This window comes from Marmota monax, unplaced genomic scaffold (assembly GCF_021218885.2).
Source record: "Marmota monax isolate L192 unplaced genomic scaffold, Marmota_monax_Labrador192_F-V1.1 WCK01_AAM20220418_F8-fsc00138, whole genome shotgun sequence".
NCBI classification, from domain to species: Eukaryota; Metazoa; Chordata; class Mammalia; order Rodentia; family Sciuridae; genus Marmota; species Marmota monax.
Window position 1 is genome coordinate 4,694,553 of NW_026692763.1, and position 22,593 is coordinate 4,717,145.

General features: G+C 44.0%; 1 protein-coding gene across 10 annotated transcripts in view; it reads left to right on the plus strand.

The window, feature by feature from the left end:
- The window catches only part of Rap1gap2 (RAP1 GTPase activating protein 2), a 208,584-nt gene that overhangs the window by 139,575 nt on the left and 46,416 nt on the right, over nucleotides 1-22,593 (plus strand). For all 10 annotated transcript variants that reach the window (XM_058580094.1, XM_058580099.1, XM_058580093.1 and 7 more), the window contains 5 exons: nucleotides 10,052-10,087; nucleotides 13,839-13,883; nucleotides 14,652-14,684; nucleotides 15,074-15,286; nucleotides 16,346-16,449. In XM_058580094.1, the coding sequence (XP_058436077.1) occupies nucleotides 10,052-10,087; nucleotides 13,839-13,883; nucleotides 14,652-14,684; nucleotides 15,074-15,286; nucleotides 16,346-16,449 (431 nt within the window). The remainder of the gene's footprint in view (nucleotides 1-10,051; nucleotides 10,088-13,838; nucleotides 13,884-14,651; nucleotides 14,685-15,073; nucleotides 15,287-16,345; nucleotides 16,450-22,593) is intronic.

Here is a 22,593-nt window from a genome sequence, read left to right on the forward strand (position 1 = left end):
CTCAACTCTTCAACTTTTTGGAAGAGTTTCAGAGGATTTGTATTAATTCTTTAAATGTTTGGTAGACTTCACTATGAAGCCATATGATTGGTCCTAAATCTTCCTTGATTGGGAAGCTTTTAATTACTGATGCAATCTCTCTCTCTTTTTAAATCCCTTTTCTCTTTCATTGTCTGCCTATCTAGTTATTTGCACCCTCCAGTCCTATCTTAGAGATATAAATATGTCTGCCTGATTTTTAAGATGTCCTATTAGACCTGTCATCTTTCCACCCTTCCCCTCCTGACTCCATTTCTGCTCTAAGAGTCCCTTTCATATACACCACCTGCATTAAACACAAGTCCGTAGGTCAGTGCTTCTCAAAGGGTGGTCACCTGGGAACTGGTTAGAAATGCAAATTCTCTGGCTAGGAATCAAAAACACTAGGGTTGGGCCCAGGAAGCTGTGTTTTCGCAAGCCTTCCAGGTGATTCTATTGCATTAGCACTGCGATAGGTAATAGAGAGGCATTGCAGGTTCCTGATATAGTGAGGGGGCATCTGTGAAATACTCCAGCAGTAGAGGAGTTCTGTGCAGCACAAGTAGCTGGGAAGGGAGGCCAAAGAAAGGAAATAGAAGCATGCAGGTGATTTCGTGGTGGTGGAGGAGGGAAAGTTTGTTGGAACTGGACTTGGTTGGAACAGGACTTGATAAGACAACTAATCATTGAGGACACCCACTAGAGATAGGATTGGGCTAGGTAGGATTGGGTGAGGGTGCAGTCCGTGGCTAGAACTTAGATAACTCTTATTAGTAGGCATATTGGCCTGTCCAGTCCTGCCTCTAGCCATCCCAAGGAGCCAGCTCTGGTCATTTGCAAGCCTAAGACTCAGTTTCCACTGCTTGCTTCATTCTCATCCTTCTCAGCAGAATTACTCACTGGCAAATGAGTTACTCACTGGCAAATGTTTCTTGAGCCTTTGCTATGTGCTGGACACTTCTAGGCAGAGGGAGACAGCAGTGAACACTATAGACCAAGAACCTGGTGTCCTTAAGGACCTTCTGTTCTGGTGTTTCTCTGGAGGGTGGGCAGCAGGACCTCCGAGGCAGCAGCCAGCAACTTGGTGTGCTCCATGGTCAGGTAGCTGGGGGGCACGTCTGATTTGGTTCCTAATAGAGTGTATGCTCCGGGTCTTGCATATACACACATTTCTCTCTCTCTCTCTCTCTCTCTCTCTCTCTCTCTCTCACACTCACACACACACACACACACACACACACGTGTATACATCCTCCGTCTCCTTGAGGACCAGAGACTTGCTATGACCCTGGTTTTCTTCTTTTTCTGCATCTTCACCTTATTTTCCAGGGATCCATGTGAGTGGAAAACACCTTTTCCTTCGTTCTTGTCTAGCTATGAATTTGTTTCTGCTGTTAATGTGCCTTTGGTCCCTCAGTGTATGCTCTGGATTGGGATGGGTAGGGATAATGAGTGAGGTGATTGCTGATGAGCATGGAGTGTGTTGTGTGTTGGGTGCTGTGCCAGGCTGTGCACATGCTGGCTCATTCCAACATGCAGGGTGCCCAGATAGCTCTCATCCTGCTGTGATCTGTGGGTGTGTCCTACCTCTTGAGAGTGGGGCATAACAAGGCTGCTCACACATAAACACACCCTCCAGTAGTGGAGGAGTAGAGCCTAGAGCTGGGGCAGAGTATTTAGTTACTCACTGCAGGGACACGGTGAGCTGCAGGTGGGTGGCAGTGGGTGTCTCTTCAACAAGGAGGGTCACAGAGGAGGAGGAGGAGTGAAAGGGGAGTATGTTGCAGGGAGAAGCCACGTCAATGTGTAGAGCTGCCACTGAAGCAGAGGCGGGTAGGTGGGGCTGCTTCTGCTTGCAGGAAGAGCACAAGGAGTAGACAGGCTGGTATAGCTGTCCTGAACAGTTGGACCTCCATATCTGTGGGTTCTGCATCTACAGATTCTACTAACCTCAGACTGAAAATATTCGAACACAAAGTTGTGTCTACACTGAACATGTATAGGCTTTTTTTCTCCCTTGTCACTAGTCCCTAAACAATGTAGTATAACAACTATTGACATAGCATTTACATTGTATTAGGTATTAGTCTGGATGATATAAAGCACATAGGAGGATGTGTGTAGATTATGTGCAAACACTATGGCATTTTATATTAAGGGACTTGAGGTTTTGATGTCTGTTGAGGTTCCTGGAACCAATCCCTAGTAGATATCAAAGGAAAATTGTTGGGCTGGGGTTGTAGCTCAGTGTTAGAGCACTTGCCTAGCATGTGTGAGGCACTGGATTTGATCCTCAGCTCCACATAATAATATAAATAAATAAGATAAAGTTATTATATCCATCTACAAGAAAAAAATATTTTAAAAAAGAAGAAAATCGTCTCACACAAATCCGTATTCTTTCCATTGCTTATCTTCTTCATTACCCAAGCAGTGCACTGGCACCAGAGCCAGAAAGGGGGCACACTGGGGAAGATTTCTTGAGATTTTTCAAACCTAAATGGCTCCCTGCAGTTCCTCCTCCAACAGTCTCTTCCCCAAAGACTGGCTTTGCCCTCAGGAGGGAGGACCAGGCGGTTTCTATATTGGGAGGTGGAGAGGACAGGGACTGAATCTGACCGAACCCCAGGGCCCAGCCTGTGACTTCCTTGGCTGAGCTGGCTCTGTGATTATTTCACGGCCTACTTGACTGGCTATTAAAGCAGAGCCCAGGGGAAATGCTGGCCGCCGCTCTCATTTGGGTGGCAACGGTGGTTGCTAATAATAAATTAGACAGCTGAGCTCACGCTGCTATTGATGAAGAGGCCGAATTACATTCCTCTATGAAAAATCCAGGGGCTGGCTTCCTGAAGGAGGGAGATCCCCTTCCTAAGGATGCCCTGGGCAGGACTTCAGCCTATCCCACTGGGACAGCGGCTCCATGAGTATTTATTGAGTGCCTTCAGGGTGGCTTGGCTGCGTGACGTATTCTCAGGGTGTGTGGATAAGGGTGGATCTGAAAGGCTACAACTACTCTTCCAGCCTGCCCTGAGTCACCCTGCTTCTGAGTGGAAAAGGAGACCCGCTCTTTGCCAAGACTGGAACTGTCGCATTGGAAAGTTCAACGAGTCACCAAGAAGTGAGGCCAACTCAGCTAAGGCCAACTTCCACTGGCTGATTTCTGCTCCTGGGCACTGTCCATGTAGGAATCATCCCCCAGAGCATTCTCACATCTGTGGATGAATCACGGCCCTTCTCACCATCTGCGCCAGCCCCAAAGCCACGGTGTATCTTCATTCAGGAAACGCATGCTCATTTTTAATAGGAATCCAAACATACCAGCTCTGGGTAGATCCACAAAGTCAAGAAAAATATCCTGAAGCTGCCGGACCCTCTTTCCAACAGGTCCAAGCTGTTTCCATAGTGAGCATTCTCATAGTTACTTTTAGTAGCTGCTATTTACTGAGCATTCTCTATGGACCAGGTACTGGCTGGGCACTTCCTATATGCATTATCACTTCATCCATGTAAGAGCCTCTAAAAGTCAAGGATTATTTGGTTCAGTTTTCAAGTAAGGAAATTAAGAGAATTGAGAGAGATTAACCTGCATTATGCCACACAGCTGGGCAGCATCAGACTGGCCACTTCCCAGACCCAGGCTTTGACAGCAGGGTTCAGCTCCCTCCTGTCTTCCTACTGCACCTAAATCTAAGCAGCTCTGCTCTGCCTTGCAGATTTAACCTGACTTCTGCAGTCAGAGACTCTCAGGTCCAGACCCCAGCTCTCCTTTCTTATCTGAACTTCAGGATATTTTACCCAGAGGCCAGTCCGGCTGGGCTGATCTGCTCGCTGTTCATCACATACACACAATTCTTCATTTGTTCACCTTTTTCAACATAATTCCTGCTGCTTGGGTACCATGTTCTCTTTGTCCCTCTCTATCAAGTGATTTCTCTTTATTCTTTAAGGGGGCCTAGGCTCTCATGTCTTACAAGAAGCCTTCTTTGATGTGTTGGTTTAAAATATGTCCACACATTTATTGATAGTTCTCAAGATGTGGAACCTAATTCTCCTCCTGCTGAGTCTGGGCTGGACACTTGCTTTTAATGCATAGGATAAGTGGAAGTGAGGGTGTGTGATTTCAGGTTAACTTTCTCTGGGCCCTCTCTGCTGGAACACTCATTCTGGGGGAAGTTAGCTGCCATGTTTCAAGGATGCTCAAGCAGCTGATAGAGAGACTCACGTGATGGGGAACTGAGACCTCCTGCCAGTATCCACGCGAGTGTGCCATGTGAGAACAAGAGGCTCCAGCTGCAGTTAGGCCTTCAGATGACCACAACCCCTGCGGTCGTTTTGACTGCAGCCACATGAGAAGCCTAGAGCTGGAACTGTACAACTAAGCTGCTTTTGAATTCCTTCCTCAGAAACTGTTTTGAACGACTAAAGTTTGAAGTAATTGTTATAAAGCAGCAGAGAACTACATTTGACATCCCAATAAGAAGTGCTTTGTGCTGCCCATGAACCACGGGGCTGCTCATCAGATACATTACCCTGGAAAGTGTTGCCTCATAATTTAAGATCAAGTATCTTGGAAGTTGGGCCCTTGCCATGGACAGGTACTTCCAGTATCCTGTCCATGCCTTGGAGGTACTTAATCAGTTGGGGTTAACTGACTGATCAATAGAAGGGCAATTGTTGAAGAACATAGCTGAAAACCTTTTTGATTGCCAGCTTATGTGAATAACAGAGAGAGCTGGATTTGGGGGTGATTTGGGCATTTTAGTCTATAATACACAGAGCCAAGGATCAGTATGAGAATGAATTGGCCTGAATTCAGGGTGTTTTTGCAGGCACTGAAGGCTGAGTACTGGGTCCCTGGATACTCCCTATCATGAAGTTGTGGGGAAGCAATGAAAGGGCTGTCAAGAGTCTCCACTTAGGTGTCCGAGTCTTCAAAACGTGGATCACATGCACGTGCGCATACACACACACACACACACACACAGAAAAGTGAAACATCCTTAACCAACATCTCATATTGCCATCTGTCCTGCAAGATATTTTTCTTTGCAGGGATGATATATATACCTATAATCAGACGTGTACAGTATATACACAAACGTCTTTTGGGGTTTAATTGAAAAAATAGGATCATCTTGTTGTCAACAGTATTTTTGTCACTTAGAAATGCATTGTGAATCTATGTGCTAGTATAATTTAACACAAGTTTCCTCTCTTGGTATTTTCTTGTCTGGGCATACTCTCATGCATTATTTGTTTCTCTCTTCACTGGTGGCTACTGTATTTCTGCTTTTTTGCCTATAAACAATGCGGTGACACACACCCTTATATTTGAGTTCTTGTGCAGTTGCTCAAATATTGCTCTAGGGCAAATTCCCCAAAGTTAATTTTTTTTGGACCAAAGGATTTGAACATTTTTAAAACTTAGAACACAGAGCACCAAATTGCTCCTTAGAAAGATTGTGCTAGTTCAGTGGCTTGGGAGGCTGTGGTAGGAGAGATTGCAAGTTCAAAGCCACTTAAGCAATTTAGCGAGGCCCTAAGTAATTTAGTGAGACCTTGTCTCAAAATAAAAAAATAAAAAAAGGCTGGGATGTAAATCAGTAGTTAAGCACCCCTGGGTCTATCCCCAGAACCCAAAAACAAGAAAAGAAAGAAAGATTGTACCAGGTACAAACTTATCTACAGTTCCTGTTCTTTTTTTTTTTTTTTTTTTTTTGGTACCAGGGAATGAACCCAGTACCAAAAACCACTGAGCAACATCCCCATTTTTTTCCCCAGCCCATTTTAATATTTCATTTAGAGACAAAATTGGCCAGTCTGATAGACAAAACATGTTATCTTATTATTTACAATCAATTTCTTTAATAACAAGGGAGGTTGGGCATATTTCTTTGTGCTTATTAGTTATTTTATAATTTCTCCTTTAGCAGTTTTTTTCATGTCGTTTGCACATTTTTGTATCCCTTACAAAGCTTATTTATTTATTTAAAGTTTAATTATGCAAGTCACATGGGTGGGTGCGTGTGTTTGTGTGATAGGCCAAATACAAAGCTTAACTTCTTTTACTGCTTTCATCTTTGATAATAAAATAAAATAATAATAAAATAACTTTTGGTAGTTTGAGTTATATTTTTTCCAAATAGTTTCCTACACCATGCTTTAGATTTTGTTTTTAAGGTTGTATTTATGTAAGTGGGATCATATTCAATGAGGTGTGCTCTGATTTTCTCCTTCTCCCCAACTTTCCCTCAGTGTTCCTTGGAGAGTGGCTTATTTAAGCAATAGAAATTGATTGCTTTGTTTTTGAATGGTTGCATAGCTTTCTTGAACAGCTCTATTGATATAATTCACAGACCGTAAAGTCACCCATTTAAAGTGTACAATTTAGTGGTTTTGGCATATGCATGGAGTTTTGCAACCATCACCTCACCACAATCAATTTTAGAACAGTTTCACCACTTCAGAAAGAAACCCAGGATCTTTTAGCTCTCGCCATCCAACCTCCTGACCCCTCAGCCCTAAGCAAACACTAATCTACTTTCTGTCTATATGGATTTACTATATAAGTGGATCATATAACATGTAATCTTTTATGTCTGCCTTCTTTCACTTAGTATACTATTTTCGAAGTTCATCCTTATTGTAGCATGTATAGTACTTTATTCCTTTTGTGGCTGAATACTATTCCATTGTGTAGGTATACCGCATTTGTAACCTACTCACCACGTGATGGACAACTGAGTCGTTTCCGTCTTTTGGCACACACGAAAAGTGCTGCTGGAGCATTCTGTATGAACAGAATTCTCAATATTCTGTATGAATATTGAGTTGTTGGAGTTTTTTATGTATTCTAGCTATAGGTATTTGTTTGAGTCCCTGTTTTCAGTTCTTTTGGGTATATACATTGGAGTGGAATTTCTGGGTCACCTGGCAACTCTATGTTTAGCTTTTTGAGGTGACACACACCCTTATATTTGTGTTCTTGTGCAAAATTATTTTTCACAGCAACTGTGCCATTTTACATTCCTATCAGTAATATATGAAGGTTCCAATTTCTTTACATTCTTGCCTGCACTTATTTTCTGCTTTTTGATAATAGTTATCTTAGTGGAATATCATTGTGGTTTGGATGTGTATTTCCTGATGGCTAATGATGTCGATTGAGTATCTTTTTACGTGCTTATTATCAATTTGTATATCTTCTCAAGGGAAAATATCTATTTGGATCCTTTTCCCATTTTTAAAAGGAGTTTGTTTTTATTATTGAGTTGTCAGAGTTTTTTATGTATTCTAGCTATAATTCTCTTATCAGATATATGGTTTGCAAACATTTTCTCCTATTCTGTGGGTTGTCTTTTTACTTTCTCCAGACTGAATATGAGGATTTAGTGTTAATTCTTCTTTAAATATTTGGCAGATGGCATTGAAGAAGGAGAGAGAGAGGAAGGGAGGAAGAACAGGAAAGGGGGGTGAATGCAGTGTGGATTTAACAAAATCATGCTATATGCATGTATAAATATACCACAGTGAATTCTACCTTTATGTATATGTATAAAATACCAATAAAAAATAAATAAGCAGGTTGGGTGCGGTGGTGCATGCCTGTAATCCCAGTGGCTGGGGAGGCTGAGGTTGGAGGATGAAGAGTGCAAAGCCAGCCTCAGCAGTTTCGTGAAGTGCAAGCAACTCAGTGAGACCCTGTCTCTAAATAAAATGCAAAATAGGGCTGGGGATGTGGCTCAGTGGTTGAGTGCCCCTGAGTTTAATCCCCGGTACACCAAAATAAATAAATAAATGAATAAATAAATAAATTAGTGAAAGAAAGTTAAGCAAAACAGAGGAAGAAGAAGGAGAGGAAGACAGGGAGGGAAAGGGGATGGACACCAACGACTGAAATGGTGTAAATCAAATTCCATGCATGTGTGATTCTGTCAAAATGAACCCAACTATTATGTATAGCTATAATAGTTCAATAAAAAACAGTAAAAAAAAAAAAAAGAAACAAATGAACACACACAAAAAAATATTAGATAGAATTTACAAATGAAGCCATCTGGGCCTGGACTTTTCTTTGTGGGTAAATTTTTGCATCATTAATTCAATCTCCTTATTTCTTATATGTCTTTTTCAATTTTGTATTTCTTTCTGAGTCAGTTTTGATAGTTTGTGGTTTTCTAGGAATTTGTCCATTTCATCCAAGTTATCTAATTTGTTGACATGAAGCTGTTTGTAGTATTTATTTTTATTCTATGAATGTAGCTTACTCTAACCAGTTTCCGAATAGATTGGCATTTAAGTTGTTCCAAAAAAAATATTTAAATGTTACAAACAATGCAGCAATGAACATTTTGAGAGTATGTATCTCTGTGTACGTGTGAATGTTAGAATATAGATCACTAGAAGTGCAATTGGTGGGTCGGGTGTCTGTGTATTTAAAATGTTGGTTGTTTCTGTCCCCTGTCCTCTTTCTGCTCATCTTTATTGATTGGTGTGAGCTCTTTATATCTGGCAATCCTGGTCTTCTGGAGATGGAGTTGGTAAGAATGCACAGTATTAGTTGGTGCTTTTATACCTAGAGAAGTGGGAAGGGTAGGTTTGGGTGTTTGTCAGCTGTTCTAGTCAAGGATATTGGGTGTGGGTGCACCAAGCCTACTCCTGTACATTCACATGTGGAGTCTATAGACCTAGATCCTGACTGCTTGGAGGTCTTTCCCTTCTGAGGAATTCTGAGAGCAGTCACCTGGAGGGGCCCATTCCTGCCATAAAATCCAAATCATCTCAGTCAGGCCTAGCTTGGCCTGTTAGAGGCAGAAAGCCTCTGACCTGAACTGACAGCAGTTCAGGATCTAGATCTGTAGACCCGACATGTGAATGTATAGGAGTAGGCTTGGGTCACCCATACCCAGGCAGTTCTGGCTCTTTGGTGCCTACAGAGGAAGGGAGATTTGGGGAGGTACTGATTCTGCATGAAAAAGAGTTGAGGACAGTGCCTTCTTCCTTGTCACTGCATTCTTTGGGCACTGTCTGTCCAGGCACCTCAACTCATGGCTTGCCAGTGCTCAGATTTGTGTAATGATGTTAGTATAAGAAATTAGGGGGTTGGGGGTTGTGGCTCAGTGGTAGCGTACTTGCCTAGCATGGGCAGGGCACTGGGTTCGATTCTCAGCACCACATACAAATAAATAAAATAAAGGTCCATTAACAACTTAAAAAAAAAGAAAGAAATTAGGGTTGTTTTTCTGGGGTGGGAAGTGGGGGACTTCGGAGGGACAGGAACATGTTTTTCATCAGGTGAAGCTTCCAGCACTCAGCTGTGCATTCTACCTTCTTGTTCTCCTTTATGCCTTTACCTGGAGTTTACAAAGGGGTCAGTGGAGGAGGTTAAAGGTTTGAACAGCTGCAGTTTGATATTTTTAAAATAATCCATCCATGAGCTGGAGGCTCAGATGAATGGGTTTCAGGCTGCGTTTCACAAGCTCTAGGGTCCCAAAACAGTGCCGTGTGGCAGGGGCCAGGGTGGCCCAGGGGGCACAAAGAGGCTCCAGCCTCTTTGGCTGCCCTGACTGGAGTGGCTGTATATACTGGCTCTCTGTTGGGGTACTGAGTGAGATTTTGTAGGAGACAGAGAGTCTTTGTTGCCACAGATGTCAGAAAACTACGTGTGTTGGACATTTTGGCTTCACTGTTGGGTTGAAAACATCCCAAACATGAATCCTGCTGGAGGCCAAGTCTCCATTGGTGTTTGGGGAATGTGGCTTTTCCCAGGGGTCCCACTGCCCCTTCCCCCACAAGAGACGGAGTGTCTGCTCTCTCCCCGGGGCCAGTGGCCAGCCCAGGCCTGTTTAATTTTCTCTTTTGTTGAATGGGGTGTTCTGGCCCTCCAGTTCTGCAAGGCAAAATCAAATTATCTTCTCTCTTGACTCAAATGAATGTCCTCCCTGGGGAAGCCCTGGGCTTAGCTTCCAGGCAGTTGGTGAGGAGGAGGCTCTGACTCCCGTCTTTCTCTCCCTCCCCACTTTGTGTCTTTCAGTCGGCAGAGTTCTTCGAGATGCTGGAGAAAATGCAGGTGAGCACCCCCAAAGTGGGGAAGCAGCCAAGCCATGGGTGCAGTTGCTGCTGGGACCTTGGGGGTCTCAGTAGCAGGAGATACCTTGGAGGGACAGGTCCCCACAGCCCTGACAACCTGAGGCCATTTTGCTATTGGGCAGCGAAGCACTTGGGAAGACTCCAGCCTGAGGACGGGAAGGACCAGCTGGGGATCCATAAATTCCACGGAAGTGGGGAGGGCTGGAAAGGGGCCATTGTTCCTGGAATGGGTTGGAAAGAAAGCTTGAAAAAGCAAGCCCCATCTGAGGGGTGTCATCTTGGGTCGGGGAAGCGAGAGCTGCAGCATGGGAGGCAGATCCAAGTTCAAATCTTGCATTGGACACTTGGTTGTACGAGTTCCTTACCATTTCCACGCCTCTAAGTAAACAATCATAAAAATGCTCACTGAGCTGAAATAAGAGAATATATGTAAATAATTGGTAGGCACTCTGTGAAAGTCAATGTTCAATGTGGATTTGAGGGACTTTTATAAGCACAGTCCTTATCTGCAGATTCCAAATCTATGGATTAAACCAACCGTGGAAAATTTGGTTTTATGTGGATGGAGAACATTTTAGAAAAATTTACATCTGCATTGAACATGCACATACTTTTTTTCTTGTCATTCTTCTCTAAACAATGTAGATAACATCTATTTACATGACATTTATGTTGTATTAGGTAATATAAGTAAGCTAGAGATGATTTAAAGTATATGGGAGGCTGTGTAGGTTCCAAACACCATGCCATTTTAAATAAGGGATCTGAGCATTTGTGGGTTTTTGTATCCCTACGGGTCCTGGAACTAATGCTTCCGAGGTCAGGCTCTCAGGTAAGAAGGTTGCCCTAGGGAATATGAGCAGAGGTCCAGGTGGAATTGATGTGGGTGAAGAGAATGGGAAGAAGTTGATAATGGCACACGTTTCAAGCACTTCTCCTGGGCTCAGGGATTGACAGGTGTTATTTTGTCCTGACAAAGCCCCATATCACAGGTGAGGAAAGTGAGGCATTGAGCTATTAAATTAAGTACTCTAGGACACATGGCAATCAAGTAAGTAGCTTGAGAGCCAGAGAGCTTAGCCATTGTACCATGATACTTTTTACCCTAAGTAGAAGAGACAGATCCTGTAATAAGGTTCTGGAAGCTCCAGGAGGAGGGGCAATATGGGGCTCAGGGCAGTCCTGAGATGCAAGTCTCCTGAGGGGAGGTGAGGAGAGGGACGGGTTGGAGGGAAAGATAGTATTTGTCCCCACCACGAGTCAATTATTAAGATTCTACTCCATACTCGACAGTGTGTGGACTGAAAACTCATTTTACATTCATTTAGGGAACTTCTAATCAAGTTGTGGAAACAGGGCTGGCATGTGCTCTGCGTGAGCTGTGGGGACAGGGTATAATTAAGTGCTCAACTGCTTGGAGCAGAACTGGGATTTTCCCTTCAAGCCGATGGGATCCCTTTATTCTGGCAAGCTGGTGGGGAATCAGAGGCTCCACCTTCCTACTCCCTGGTGGCCTCTGCCTTCCACCTGTCCTCACCCCCCCAGCTGGAGTCCCCTCCCTCCCCCACAGGGCATACAATTTGGCCCCACTTAACTGGCCTCATATTGTTCTGTTTTTAGAGGCTGTCGGTTGGGTTTGCTTCTCAGCTAGACTGGGAGCTTCTCCAGGGCAGGGGCTTGTTTTTCCCCTCCCTCTATATTTCTATGACAACCGACACCCAGCACCCATGGTGGTTTGCCATTTCTGTCTCAGTTGAGACACGGGAGCCAAACTTCCCAGCGTGTAAGACTCTACCACGTGTCAGTGGGTGCCAGCGGTGGAGGGTTCAGTCCCCAGCTACTCTGCTGATAGGAAACTTGCATGTGGGGAACTGATGGTGGTCAGGCAGTGCATAGTGTGGGTGGATTCTGTCCTTGGGCATGGGCTTCTTCCCTGTTCATCTTGCAGTTGTGAAAACAGAGCCTCAGAGCAATTAAGTGCCGGGGTCACTCTGCTAGTTATGAGGAGCTGGAACTAGGCTCAAGGATCCCTGATTCCAGCCCAGGAGTCTAGGGATTTGAAGAAGGGCACAACCCCCGTGAAGCAAAGGGAGTTTAGTGCACGTGCTTTGGAAGCTTCAGTCCTGGGCTCAGGTTTAACCTCCATGCCTTCTAATTGAGTATCTTTTCCCTCTGAGCCTCCATTTCTTCATGGCGGGGGTGGGGTGGGTGGTGAGGCAGCTAGTGATAGTACCTGTTGTACTCAGGGAAGAGGCGGCCCTGCTTGGGCAGTGGCTCTTTTTGTGGGGCAGGGAGTGGGGTGGCTGAGGGGCTGGGAGGAGGTTTTCTCTCCTGCCTCAGGGACTGTTCCCAGACAGGGATGACTAATGCAGGACAAACAAAGTGAACTCCTGACATCACTCCCTCACCCCCACTTACCCAGTTGGCCAACCCCGACAGGGTCTGCAGGGCCACCCAGGTGGTTTTCTGCCTGTGTGCAGGAGGAGCACCTGTCTTGTGGGAGGGGCCCTCCCACACCCTCCTGAACAATGCTGCAGGGTGACTCAGCCCAGAGAAGTCCAGGGAAAGGGAAGCCGCATCTACATCTACTCAGTTAGCAGGAGCCCTGGTGTCCAGGAAGTGGGGGGTGTGGTCATATGGATAGGTGACCTGGCTTCAAATCCAAGCCTTGTCAGTCACTAGCTGTGTGTCCTTAGGCACATGGCCCCCCAGTGGGGTCTTTGTTTCCTTGCTGGTGAAAAGGTGCTGTGAGCTTCTCAAAGGAGGCCTGGGGAAACTCACCTTGGAAGGTGTGTCAGTGCTCTGGCTAGATAGGGACTGCTTCTGGGCTGTCTTCGGAGGGGAACTTTCTCCTAGCTTGTCCCACCAGCTCAGACCCTCACCTGATTTATTCAGTCTTGGGACACCATGTGTTTCCCTCCCACACAACCCAGTTAAGTCAGAACCCAATTATAGGACTGCTGGAAAAGGCACTGCTCTCGGAAGTGAATTTTCCAGACACCTGCAGGTTAATTCCCTCAGTCTAATCCCAGTCCTCAAATCTGATCCTCAAATAGATACTCCGTGTATCTATGAAGTTTTTTTTTTTTTTTTGGCATGGGGGTGATGGGGAATGTGTCTCATTCTCATTTTATAGATGCAGCTTAAGGGTCACATAGAGGAGGCTTGCAGCAGAAGGAGGACCTGTGGAGGCTCTCCCATCAGGGGGAGGCTGCTGATGGTGGTGCAACGGACATGGGTTCCCATTTTAGCCCCTCACCTGCTGACCTTGTGGCCCTAGGGAATACATTTCAGCTCTAGGATGATAACAGTGGTATTGCCAGCCTATGGTACTGATAACCCAGAGCACTAACTAGTTACTAGTCAGTATTCCAAGGACTTCACCCATTGTTAACCTTTGATCTTCAACACAATGGTAGGTGCTGTCATCATTCGCATTTCAGTCACAGGGCAGTTTCTGTGACATGGTCATGGTCATTAGGCTAGTAACTAGCAGTGCAGGGATTTGAACCCAGGGCATCTGGCTCCAATCTAGACTGTTAACTGAGCTACTAGCTGTCTCGTCTGGGGCTGCTGTGAGGACTGACAGTGACAAGGCAGTGAGCGCTGCCAGCTGTTGCTGCTGTCACCATCATTAACCCCCAGCAAGGCCAGTTGCCCAGAGACTCCTCTCTTTGGTCACTCTTTCGTGACCTTTGCTTCCACGGGTCCTCTTTTCCTTTTTTCCACAGGGGATCAAGCTTGAAGAGCAGAAGCCAGGACCCCAGAAGAACAAGGTGGGCTGGGTGGCTGAGGTGCTCGTTGGGTGGGCCCAGTGAGGAGTCCTGAGTGGGACGAGGGCAAGGAGACAGGGTTCTTCTGTCTCCCTCCTGTCTCCCTCTGGTTTCCACCGAGAGCCACTGAAGTGACTGAAGCCTGGTTACACTTGTGCCTGGTAGGCAGCAAAGGGGGACCTGGCTCCATGCCTTTAAAGGAACTTCAGAGCGGGCTGGGGTGGGGATGGGAGCCTTGAAGGAGACCCAGGATTGGTGGCTGGGCCTGGCTGCTCCCCCCGCCTATTTGGCACCTGTCTCTGCACCTGCACAGTGTTTGGGACTGTCAGACTCAGTTTCAGAGGACTAGCAGCTCTTAGCTTTGGTTTTTTTCAATGCCTGAGGGTACCTTGGAGTTCAGCCCTGTTACCTGGAGAAGGCTGCTGGGTGAGACTAGGGGCCATCGCCCTATGTTGGCACCCTAGGCTGAGAAGCTGGTCTCACTAGGGGTGACAGGGTCAGCACCTTTGTATGCTGAGTCTTTGGCTCAACTGAGTTTGCGTTCAGGTGTGGTCAATTTGAAGATGAGCACAACTTCTGTAAGATATCAGATCCCGCAGCTGCCTCTAGGCTGTTCTTCCACCTCATGTGTTTCTCCCAAAGCCCTGGTGCAACCTGCTAAGCCTCCCAGTGCATCCCCTCCCATGATCCAGGAGAGGGACATGGAAACAATGATCTGACTTTATCACCACTGCGAGGACTAACAGTTCTGTTCTCTGGTTTGTCTTGCAGGATGACTATATCCCATATCCCAGCATTGATGAGGTAAGAGCCCCCCTGTCTGTACTGCAGCCCGATTTGGCCCTGCCCCTGAGGAGATCATGGCCCTTCCCAGGCCCACATGGGAAAGAACCTCAGGCCTGGGATTTGAGGGCTTGAGGCCTCTTTCCATGTTTGCCTCTGTGACTTTGGCTTTTCCATGTTTTAATTGGGGGTTCCCATCCAGGCCTTGCAACCCACAGGCACAGGGTCAGCTGGTAAAGCTGGAGATGCCAGTGGGTCACAGAGGAGGGATTCATGTTACTGACTTTGGCCTTAAAAATACCAGACTCCCTTCCCTGGAGCAGTTCAGAGGTGGGTGGGGACACCACAGGCACCTCCTCCTGCAGTCTCCAGGGTAGGCTTGCAAGACAAGATCCTCCCTCTGCCTCCAGGTTGTGGAGAAGGGCGGCCCATACCCTCTGATCATCCTGCCCCAGTTTGGGGGCTATTGGATTGAGGACCCGGAGAATGTGGGCACACCAACGTCACTGGGCAGCAGCATCTGTGAAGAGGAGGAAGAGGACAACCTCAGCCCCAACACATTCGGCTACAAGCTCGAGTGCAAGGGCGAAGCCAGGGCCTACCGCAGGCATTTCCTAGGGAAGGTGAGGTCCGGGACCCTGGGATAAAAGAGCTGCCAGAGGATGAAGTGCCCTGGGTGGGTAGGGGGTCCCCTCTCCAGTGCCCCCTCTGTTCTCCCTGCCATTTCTTCTTCCCAGATCTGTCCCCTTTCTGCCTGTCTGCATTTGTATAAATAGGAGAAGTTTGACTGGCAGTATTCTGGGGCAGGGGCAGGGGAGCAATGCAGAAGTCCCATGATGGGTCCTTTAGGGGTCACCCCCAGCAAGGGTTCCAGGAGTTGATGGGATGGGTACTTTTTGGGGGTGCAGGAGAGTGGGCAGAGTTTTGACTTCTCCAGAAAAAAACACATCCTCACATCTTGTAAGTCTACATTACCATTTTCTTAGTGCACATGTCTCACGTCCTGTATGCCGTTCCTCTGAGCACAGTGTGCTTGCTGTGACCCTCTGATTACTTAAAAGTGACAAAGTTATATATCTTTAAATATATTCTGCCCTTCAAATTTGCTAGATTCCCTAAGTCCCCAGGGCAGATTCTGGATATCTCAAGTCGGAGACAGCTTTGCAGAGACTCACTTGGAGGAAGCTGTACCCAGACCTCCAAACCCCAGGACGTTAAAATGTAGATTCCACAACCAACCCTGACTTGGTGGACCTGGCATGGGCTCCAGGAAGCGATGTTTGTAGCCCAGGCTCCCGGGTTCAGAGAACCTCTCACCTCCCTTTGGGTGGAGGTGTTGAGTGCCTCTTAGCTTTCTCCCACAGAGAGTCTAGGGTGGTGAGGGCTGCTCCCCTGGGAACATCTGGTGGCGAAGAGCTTCAGCAAGTTGAGACAGATCTGAGTTTGAATGTTGGTGTCCGTGTCTGTGGAATGGGGATGATCTCTTGCCTAAAACTGTGGTCAGGATTAAAGAAGATAGTAGGTATTAAACCCATAGCACGGTGCTTGGCATGTCCCGTAGCAGTGACATCCTTAGCTTCCTCATTTCTGTGGGGCTTCTCCTTCCTGGTGAAGAAGGTGGTTTGGGGTGACATGTCTGGAGGCTTGCCTCCCCTCCACTCACACCTGATTTCTGTTTCTAGGATCATCTGAACTTCTACTGTACCGGCAGCAGCCTCGGGAACTTGATTCTGTCCATCAAGTGTGAGGAAGTGGAAGGGATTGAGTACCTCCGGATTATTCTCAGGTGGGTGGGGCTGTTGTATTGGTTGCTACACCTCTTCTGGGTGGGTCTGCCGAGTGTGTGTGTGTGTGTGTGTGTGTGTGTGTGTGGTGGGGCAGAAATACCAGTCTGACCAGGTCTGGTCTGGGTGTGCTGGAAGAAAAGAACTGCTGGCATCTTGGGGCTGTATTTGAAGTTGCCAGGCATTAGAACCAGGTGGCCCCAGCTGACTGATTCTCAAGGTCAACAAGACCAGACCCCAACATGCCTCTCTTTCATATAAGGGACCTAGCCCTGAGAAGGATGGAAACAGAGAGTAGGGGTGGCTTGGTGTGTTTTATCATGCTGAGACACAGCTTTATGTCCTGGGAAAGGGTTGTCCAAAATGCTGCCTATGGTGACCACTGAGTCAGGGAAGGTGGATCCCAAAGCCTCTGTTGTGTGTGCTGGGTTCATGGAACTGGAGTGATCTTTACAACAGGAGCACTGATTTATAGGTGAAGCCAGGGCACCTCTCCCTGGATTGTGACTTCCTGAAGGGCAGGAACTGGAACTGGCTTCTGTTTGGTTCAAATAACGTGTTTTGTAAAACCTTTCTTGTACCAGGAGATAGGGGAAGTTCTGGGGGGTACAAAGATAACTGAGATTTGGTCCCTGTTCCCTAAGGATTTATGGTCTAGCAAGTGAGAAAAATAGAATTTTAAGATGTGTCACAAGTATTATTTTAGTCATATGCACAGAATGTTATGAGAGCCCAGAGGAGTGTGTGCCTTATTTATCTGTCCCTGGCTGGGGGGTACAGAAGCCAGGAAGGCCAAGGGGCTGGAGCTTAGTAGACTTCTATGAACATGTCAAGTTCTCAAATCATGTTTATTGAATCTAATCATAAGTTCTTAAAGGTGTTTGGAAGGGAGCAATAACAGTTTTTTTTTATTCTGTCTAAATTTTGAGATAAACATGGGAAGGAAGAAAGACATTTAACCCTGCTTTGGGAGAGGTAGGAGACCGTATGGTTTGAATAAATGGTTAGCCCCCATCCAACCTGATTTGCTTCTGATGTAGAAAGGAAGCAGTTACATATACAAAAGTTCACCTGAGTGGACATCGTATTTGCAGAACATGGAAAGTCAATTAAATAACGACAGAAAAATCTCAGAGCGGGTAATACCTGGATCCCTGTAAATAGGATTTCTAGCTAGAGGAACCTCTCTGAAGAAAAGTATTTTATTTCTTAATAAAAATTAGACCAAGATTATCTGGGACTTCTAAGTCAGATGACAGTAGGATCTCAGCCCTCTTTCCTTAATGCTACATCCTATCTGAAACATTGTATCAGGACTGAAAGTTGGAGAAGGTGCCAAGCACAACAGCACACTTTGATATTTTAAAAATTGCCATTTATAGGATAGTTAGGACCCAAATGTAGGTGATATGGAGTTGAACCCTAGATCCCCTTCCTAAGAAAGCAATGTAGTGTAGGACTATATGCAACTGAAGATTCTGGAAGAAACCTGTTCTCTTTAGGAGTGAGAGGGAGCCCTGAATGGTGAGGGGTCTTTCTGCATAGAACCACTTTTGTTACTTTGGGCCAGCAGTATTTGAAATCAATACCAGGGAGAGCCCAAGGATAAGCTCAAATGTGGCTCTCCCCAAAAGAAAGCCAGTGGGCAGGGTGACAGAGAGAAGCCATGTATCAGCTAGGAAGTTGGACAATCACATCATGTACTTGGAGTGATTGCCAGGCCAAATTGAAAACCAGGCCTGAAAAATTGGCTCGATGGCTTAGCAGCTTTACCAGACACAAAGAAGTACTTATCCAGAGATGAAATGCCCTTGCTGGCAGTAACTACTGTCCCCACTTCTTCCTCATTCCCCATGGAGTTCTAGATTATTTAACCGATGTCCCAAATTTATCACAACCAGCACTCCAGCCTAAAATCTGAGAATAGCCTTCTGACAACCTCTGTGTATGCACGAGAGTAGCCAAGTGGGATCTACCTGTCGTTTGGAGATATCTTTTCATACACTTAAGCATCACTTGTGCTTATTTCCTGTGAACTGTCTGTTCATAAGCTTTGTCCTTTTTAAAAACTGGATTGTGATCTGAAATTTCTGCTTTTTAAAAATCTTGTAGATGGTTCTTGCAGATGAATTTAGGAACTAAATACATTTCAAAAAGCAAATTCTCTTCTGGATCTATTCACTTTTACATTGACAATAAAACTAGAAATTAGTAACAAAAGAATGTTTTGGAAAATCCACTTTTTTTTGCCACTTAGAAGTAAACAGTCTCAATACTTTCCTAAGTAACCTATAGGACAAAGAAAAAGTCAAGGATATAGTTAAAGAATATTTATAGAGTAATGACATTTACGATATTCCACATAAAGAAATTGGGTTGTCTTCAGAACTACGCTTAGAAGAAAGTTTATTGCCTTAAACAATCTCCTATTAAATAAGAAAGAGTGATGTTTACATGTGTTGTTATTGTTAGTGACCTCTTTCGGCCTCAGTTTCCTCATCTGTGAAATGGCAGCGATAGTATCTATGTTAAAATTCTTGAGTGTTTATCTGCCCTGGTGAGTCAGAGCTCATCATATTGTAGCTACTCAATAATGTAATAATGGTAGCTACTATTCTTTTCATCATTGATATGATTATCTAAGGAAAGTGAGAGAAACAAAAAAGATTAAAGCAGAAATAAATAAAGTTAGAAATAAAAAGAGTACAAGACTTGATAAATCTGGGCTTCTTTTAGGGGAAACAAAACAAGAGAGGCAACTAGCTAGTTAAATGTAGATAAAAAGAGAAAATAAAAACACACAAAATTAGGCATAAAAAGACACATAAGCACAGAAGTGAAGGTTAAATAATTATTAATGGGTGCTGTGTGCAGTTTACACTATTAAATTGGAAATGTTAGTTGAAACAGATGCCTTTCAAGGAAGTATACATCACCAAATGTAACTCAAGATGAGGTAAAAAAACCCAAATGCACCAATAAATTAGAAAAATTCTCAAAAGAATTATCCCTCCAAATGCTCCTAGGTCTGAACGGTTTTGTGGGTAAGTATTTTAAACTTTAAAGGAACAGATTTGTGTTATTTAAACTGTTCAAAAGAATAGAAAAATATGGAAAGCTTCCCAATTAATTTGATAATGTTTAGAGGATCCTCGTGGAAAATAAGACAGGCAAATGAAATGTAAGTTAAAAAAGAAAAAAACAGGTCCCAGTATTCCTTATTAATAATAGAAGAATGTTTAGTCTGAGAAACTCAAATTCAAGCAGTCTATTAATAAAAGTTTACTATAGTCAAGAAAGAATTATTTTAGCAATGCAAGGATGGTTAATATGAGGGACTACATGATTTATTCAGTGTTTGTTTAACCAAGGCTTACTATGTGCCAGACTTTGTTTAGTGGTAGGGAATTCTATGAGGAATAAGCTCTTAACTTGTGTATTTGGCCATAGAAAGCATTCAGTACATTTTATATATTCTTTTTTTCCTTGCTCTTCTTCCTCCCTCCCTCCCTCCCTCCCTTCCTTCCTTCCTTCCTTCCTTCCTTCCTTCCTTCCTTCCTTCCCAAAATGCCAAGTATTGAACCCAGGGCCTTGTGCATGGTAGGTAAGGGCTCTATCACTGAGCTATACCCTTAGCTTTACTCATCTTCTTCTTATGGACCTGAATCGTTGTAGGCTAGTGGGGATGGTGCAAAAGATAGATGTTGACGGAGAACTGAAAGGAGTTCAGGATGGTTTGATTGTGGAAAGTGTGTCGTGTGTGTGGGGTTGAAAGACTGTGTTGGAGAGATGTGGGAGAGCTAGTTCATGTACAGATCATCTTTAGGAGCTTAGATTTTTATTGTAGGAGCAAGAGGAGAGCTACAGAAGGGAGAATGTTACAAAAAGATCTGTAGAAAGGTCATTCTGGCTAGAGTAAGGGCAATGACTTGGAGGAATGTCAAGGCCAAGAGAAGGAAGGTGAATCAGGAGGCAGCTGCAGTGAACCAGGTGATGTGAGCTAGGTGATGATCCAGGCCACCAGATTGTATAACATGAATGGTGCCCCCAGAGTGGTACAGACTAACAGCCAGGATGGGGACTGAACTGAGAATAGAGAAAAGTGGGTGGAAAATTCCAAGCACCTGGGGAAAACTGACATTAAGAAAGACAGCCGAAATGTCAACAAATGGGAGATGGATTTACTGCTGATGAAATGCAAATAATGGTAGTCTTTCAAAATGACTTAAAATAAATATATTTAACATCTTAAAAAGACAAATAATGAATAGCATCTATAAAATGGATAAATTATAAAACAAGGAAATGAATTAAGAACACGTGGGCATGTAAGGAAAATGATTAGAATTTTGAGGAATAAAAAAAATAGTTGTTGAAATAAGCTTAACATATAGGATAAAATCTAGTTTGTTCAAAGAGTGAATTTGTGAATCAGAAGAGAGTCCCAAGGAATTCATCCAGAACACAGCACAGATAAAGAAATAAAGTATACAAAAAGGAAGATAAGATGTGGAAAATAGACTTAGAGGCCTCAGAATTTGTTTCAAAGGAGTTCCAGAAGGAAATACTAGAGAGATTAGTGAACAAATACCCAGAGGGAATATCTGAGAATATTTCAGAATTGAAGAAAGTACATAACCTACAGCTGAGAGCAATTTTAAAACAAAACAGTACTTTTAGACATGTTGATGTGAAACATCGGAAATCAAAGATTAAAGAAATTTTAAGACTACCTGAGGATAAAGCCAGACCGTCTTTGAGGTAGTGACAACTAGGCCGAGAATAGATTTTTCCTAAGCCATAATAGTTGTCAAAAGACGATGGGGACAGTATCTTTAAAGTATAGAGAGCAAGCAAGTGAGAAAAAAGGAAAGAAATTAAAGAAGAAACACTCTTAACCCAATGTTCTATGCCCAGAAAACAGCAAAGACAAGATAAAACTGTTTTCAAACATAAACAAATGGGAGTGTACCACTCACAGAGTCTCCCTGAAAGAATTACTAAAGGATGTACTTCAGCTAGAAGAAAGAGAACTCAGAAGAAAAGAGGCAGTTAAAAAGTCACAAGATATAGGTAAACCGTATTGATAAATTTAATTACTGACTGGAAAAAGAAGTGATTTTTTGGCATCTTTAAAAGGAGACTTGAACTAAATTTATAAACAAAAGTAGCAAGGACAATGGGAGAGGAATAGTTCAGTGTTTAAAGCATACTTTATTTTTTTTATTTGCTTTCCTCTATAGGAAAAACATAACAATTTTAGGGTTTGTTGGAAAAAATATAAGTATATATGTTGGAATACATAGAAATACAATCTGTATCTCCAAAACTAGCAGACATATAAAAAGAGAATGCAAAACAAAACAAAAAATACTCATAACTTTATTCAATTGAAGGCAGGAAAGGAAAAAACCCCACAGGGAATAGTAGATATAAAATGACAGAGTAGAAATGATTTCTAATATATTAGTAGTTACAGTAAGTAAAAATAGATTAGATTAACCTACTAAGATATCAGACTATTAAATTGAATTTAAAAATGGAAGTATATTATGATTATAAGAGACTTAAGGAAGAGTGACATGGAAAGATTTAAAAGAAAGAAATGGAAAAAGACACACTGGGAAAATACTAACCAAGAAAGTTGGCATAACAATATTAAAGTCAGACAAAAAGGGGTTGGAGTTGAGGCACAGTGGTAAAGCGCTTGTCTTGCATGTGTGAGGCCCTGGGTTCGATTCTTAGCACCACATATAAATAAATGAATAAAATAAAAGTCCATCAACATCTAAAAAATATTTTTTAAAAATCAGACAAAATAGAATTACAGGTAAAAAGCATTAAGGATAAAGGAAGTACTCCTTTGTAACCTGGGAATACTTCTTTCCGACTCCTCGTGTTTCCTACTTTGTGGAGGGACCACTTTTGTATAACACCCCTGGTTCTCTCTGCCCTCTGGCAGGTTCATTTAGGAGCAAGAACTTTTTTTTCTACCCTTTCCTCTTGGAGTTCTCTCCTGAGCAGTCCCCCGGGGGGTGGGGGGGGCGGGGGTCTTAACCTCTGTCCAGCACTACCTGTGACTGGATGGATATGTTTGGCTAATTCTGGGTTTTAGTTAGAAAGCCTCATTTCATCTTCCTTTATAC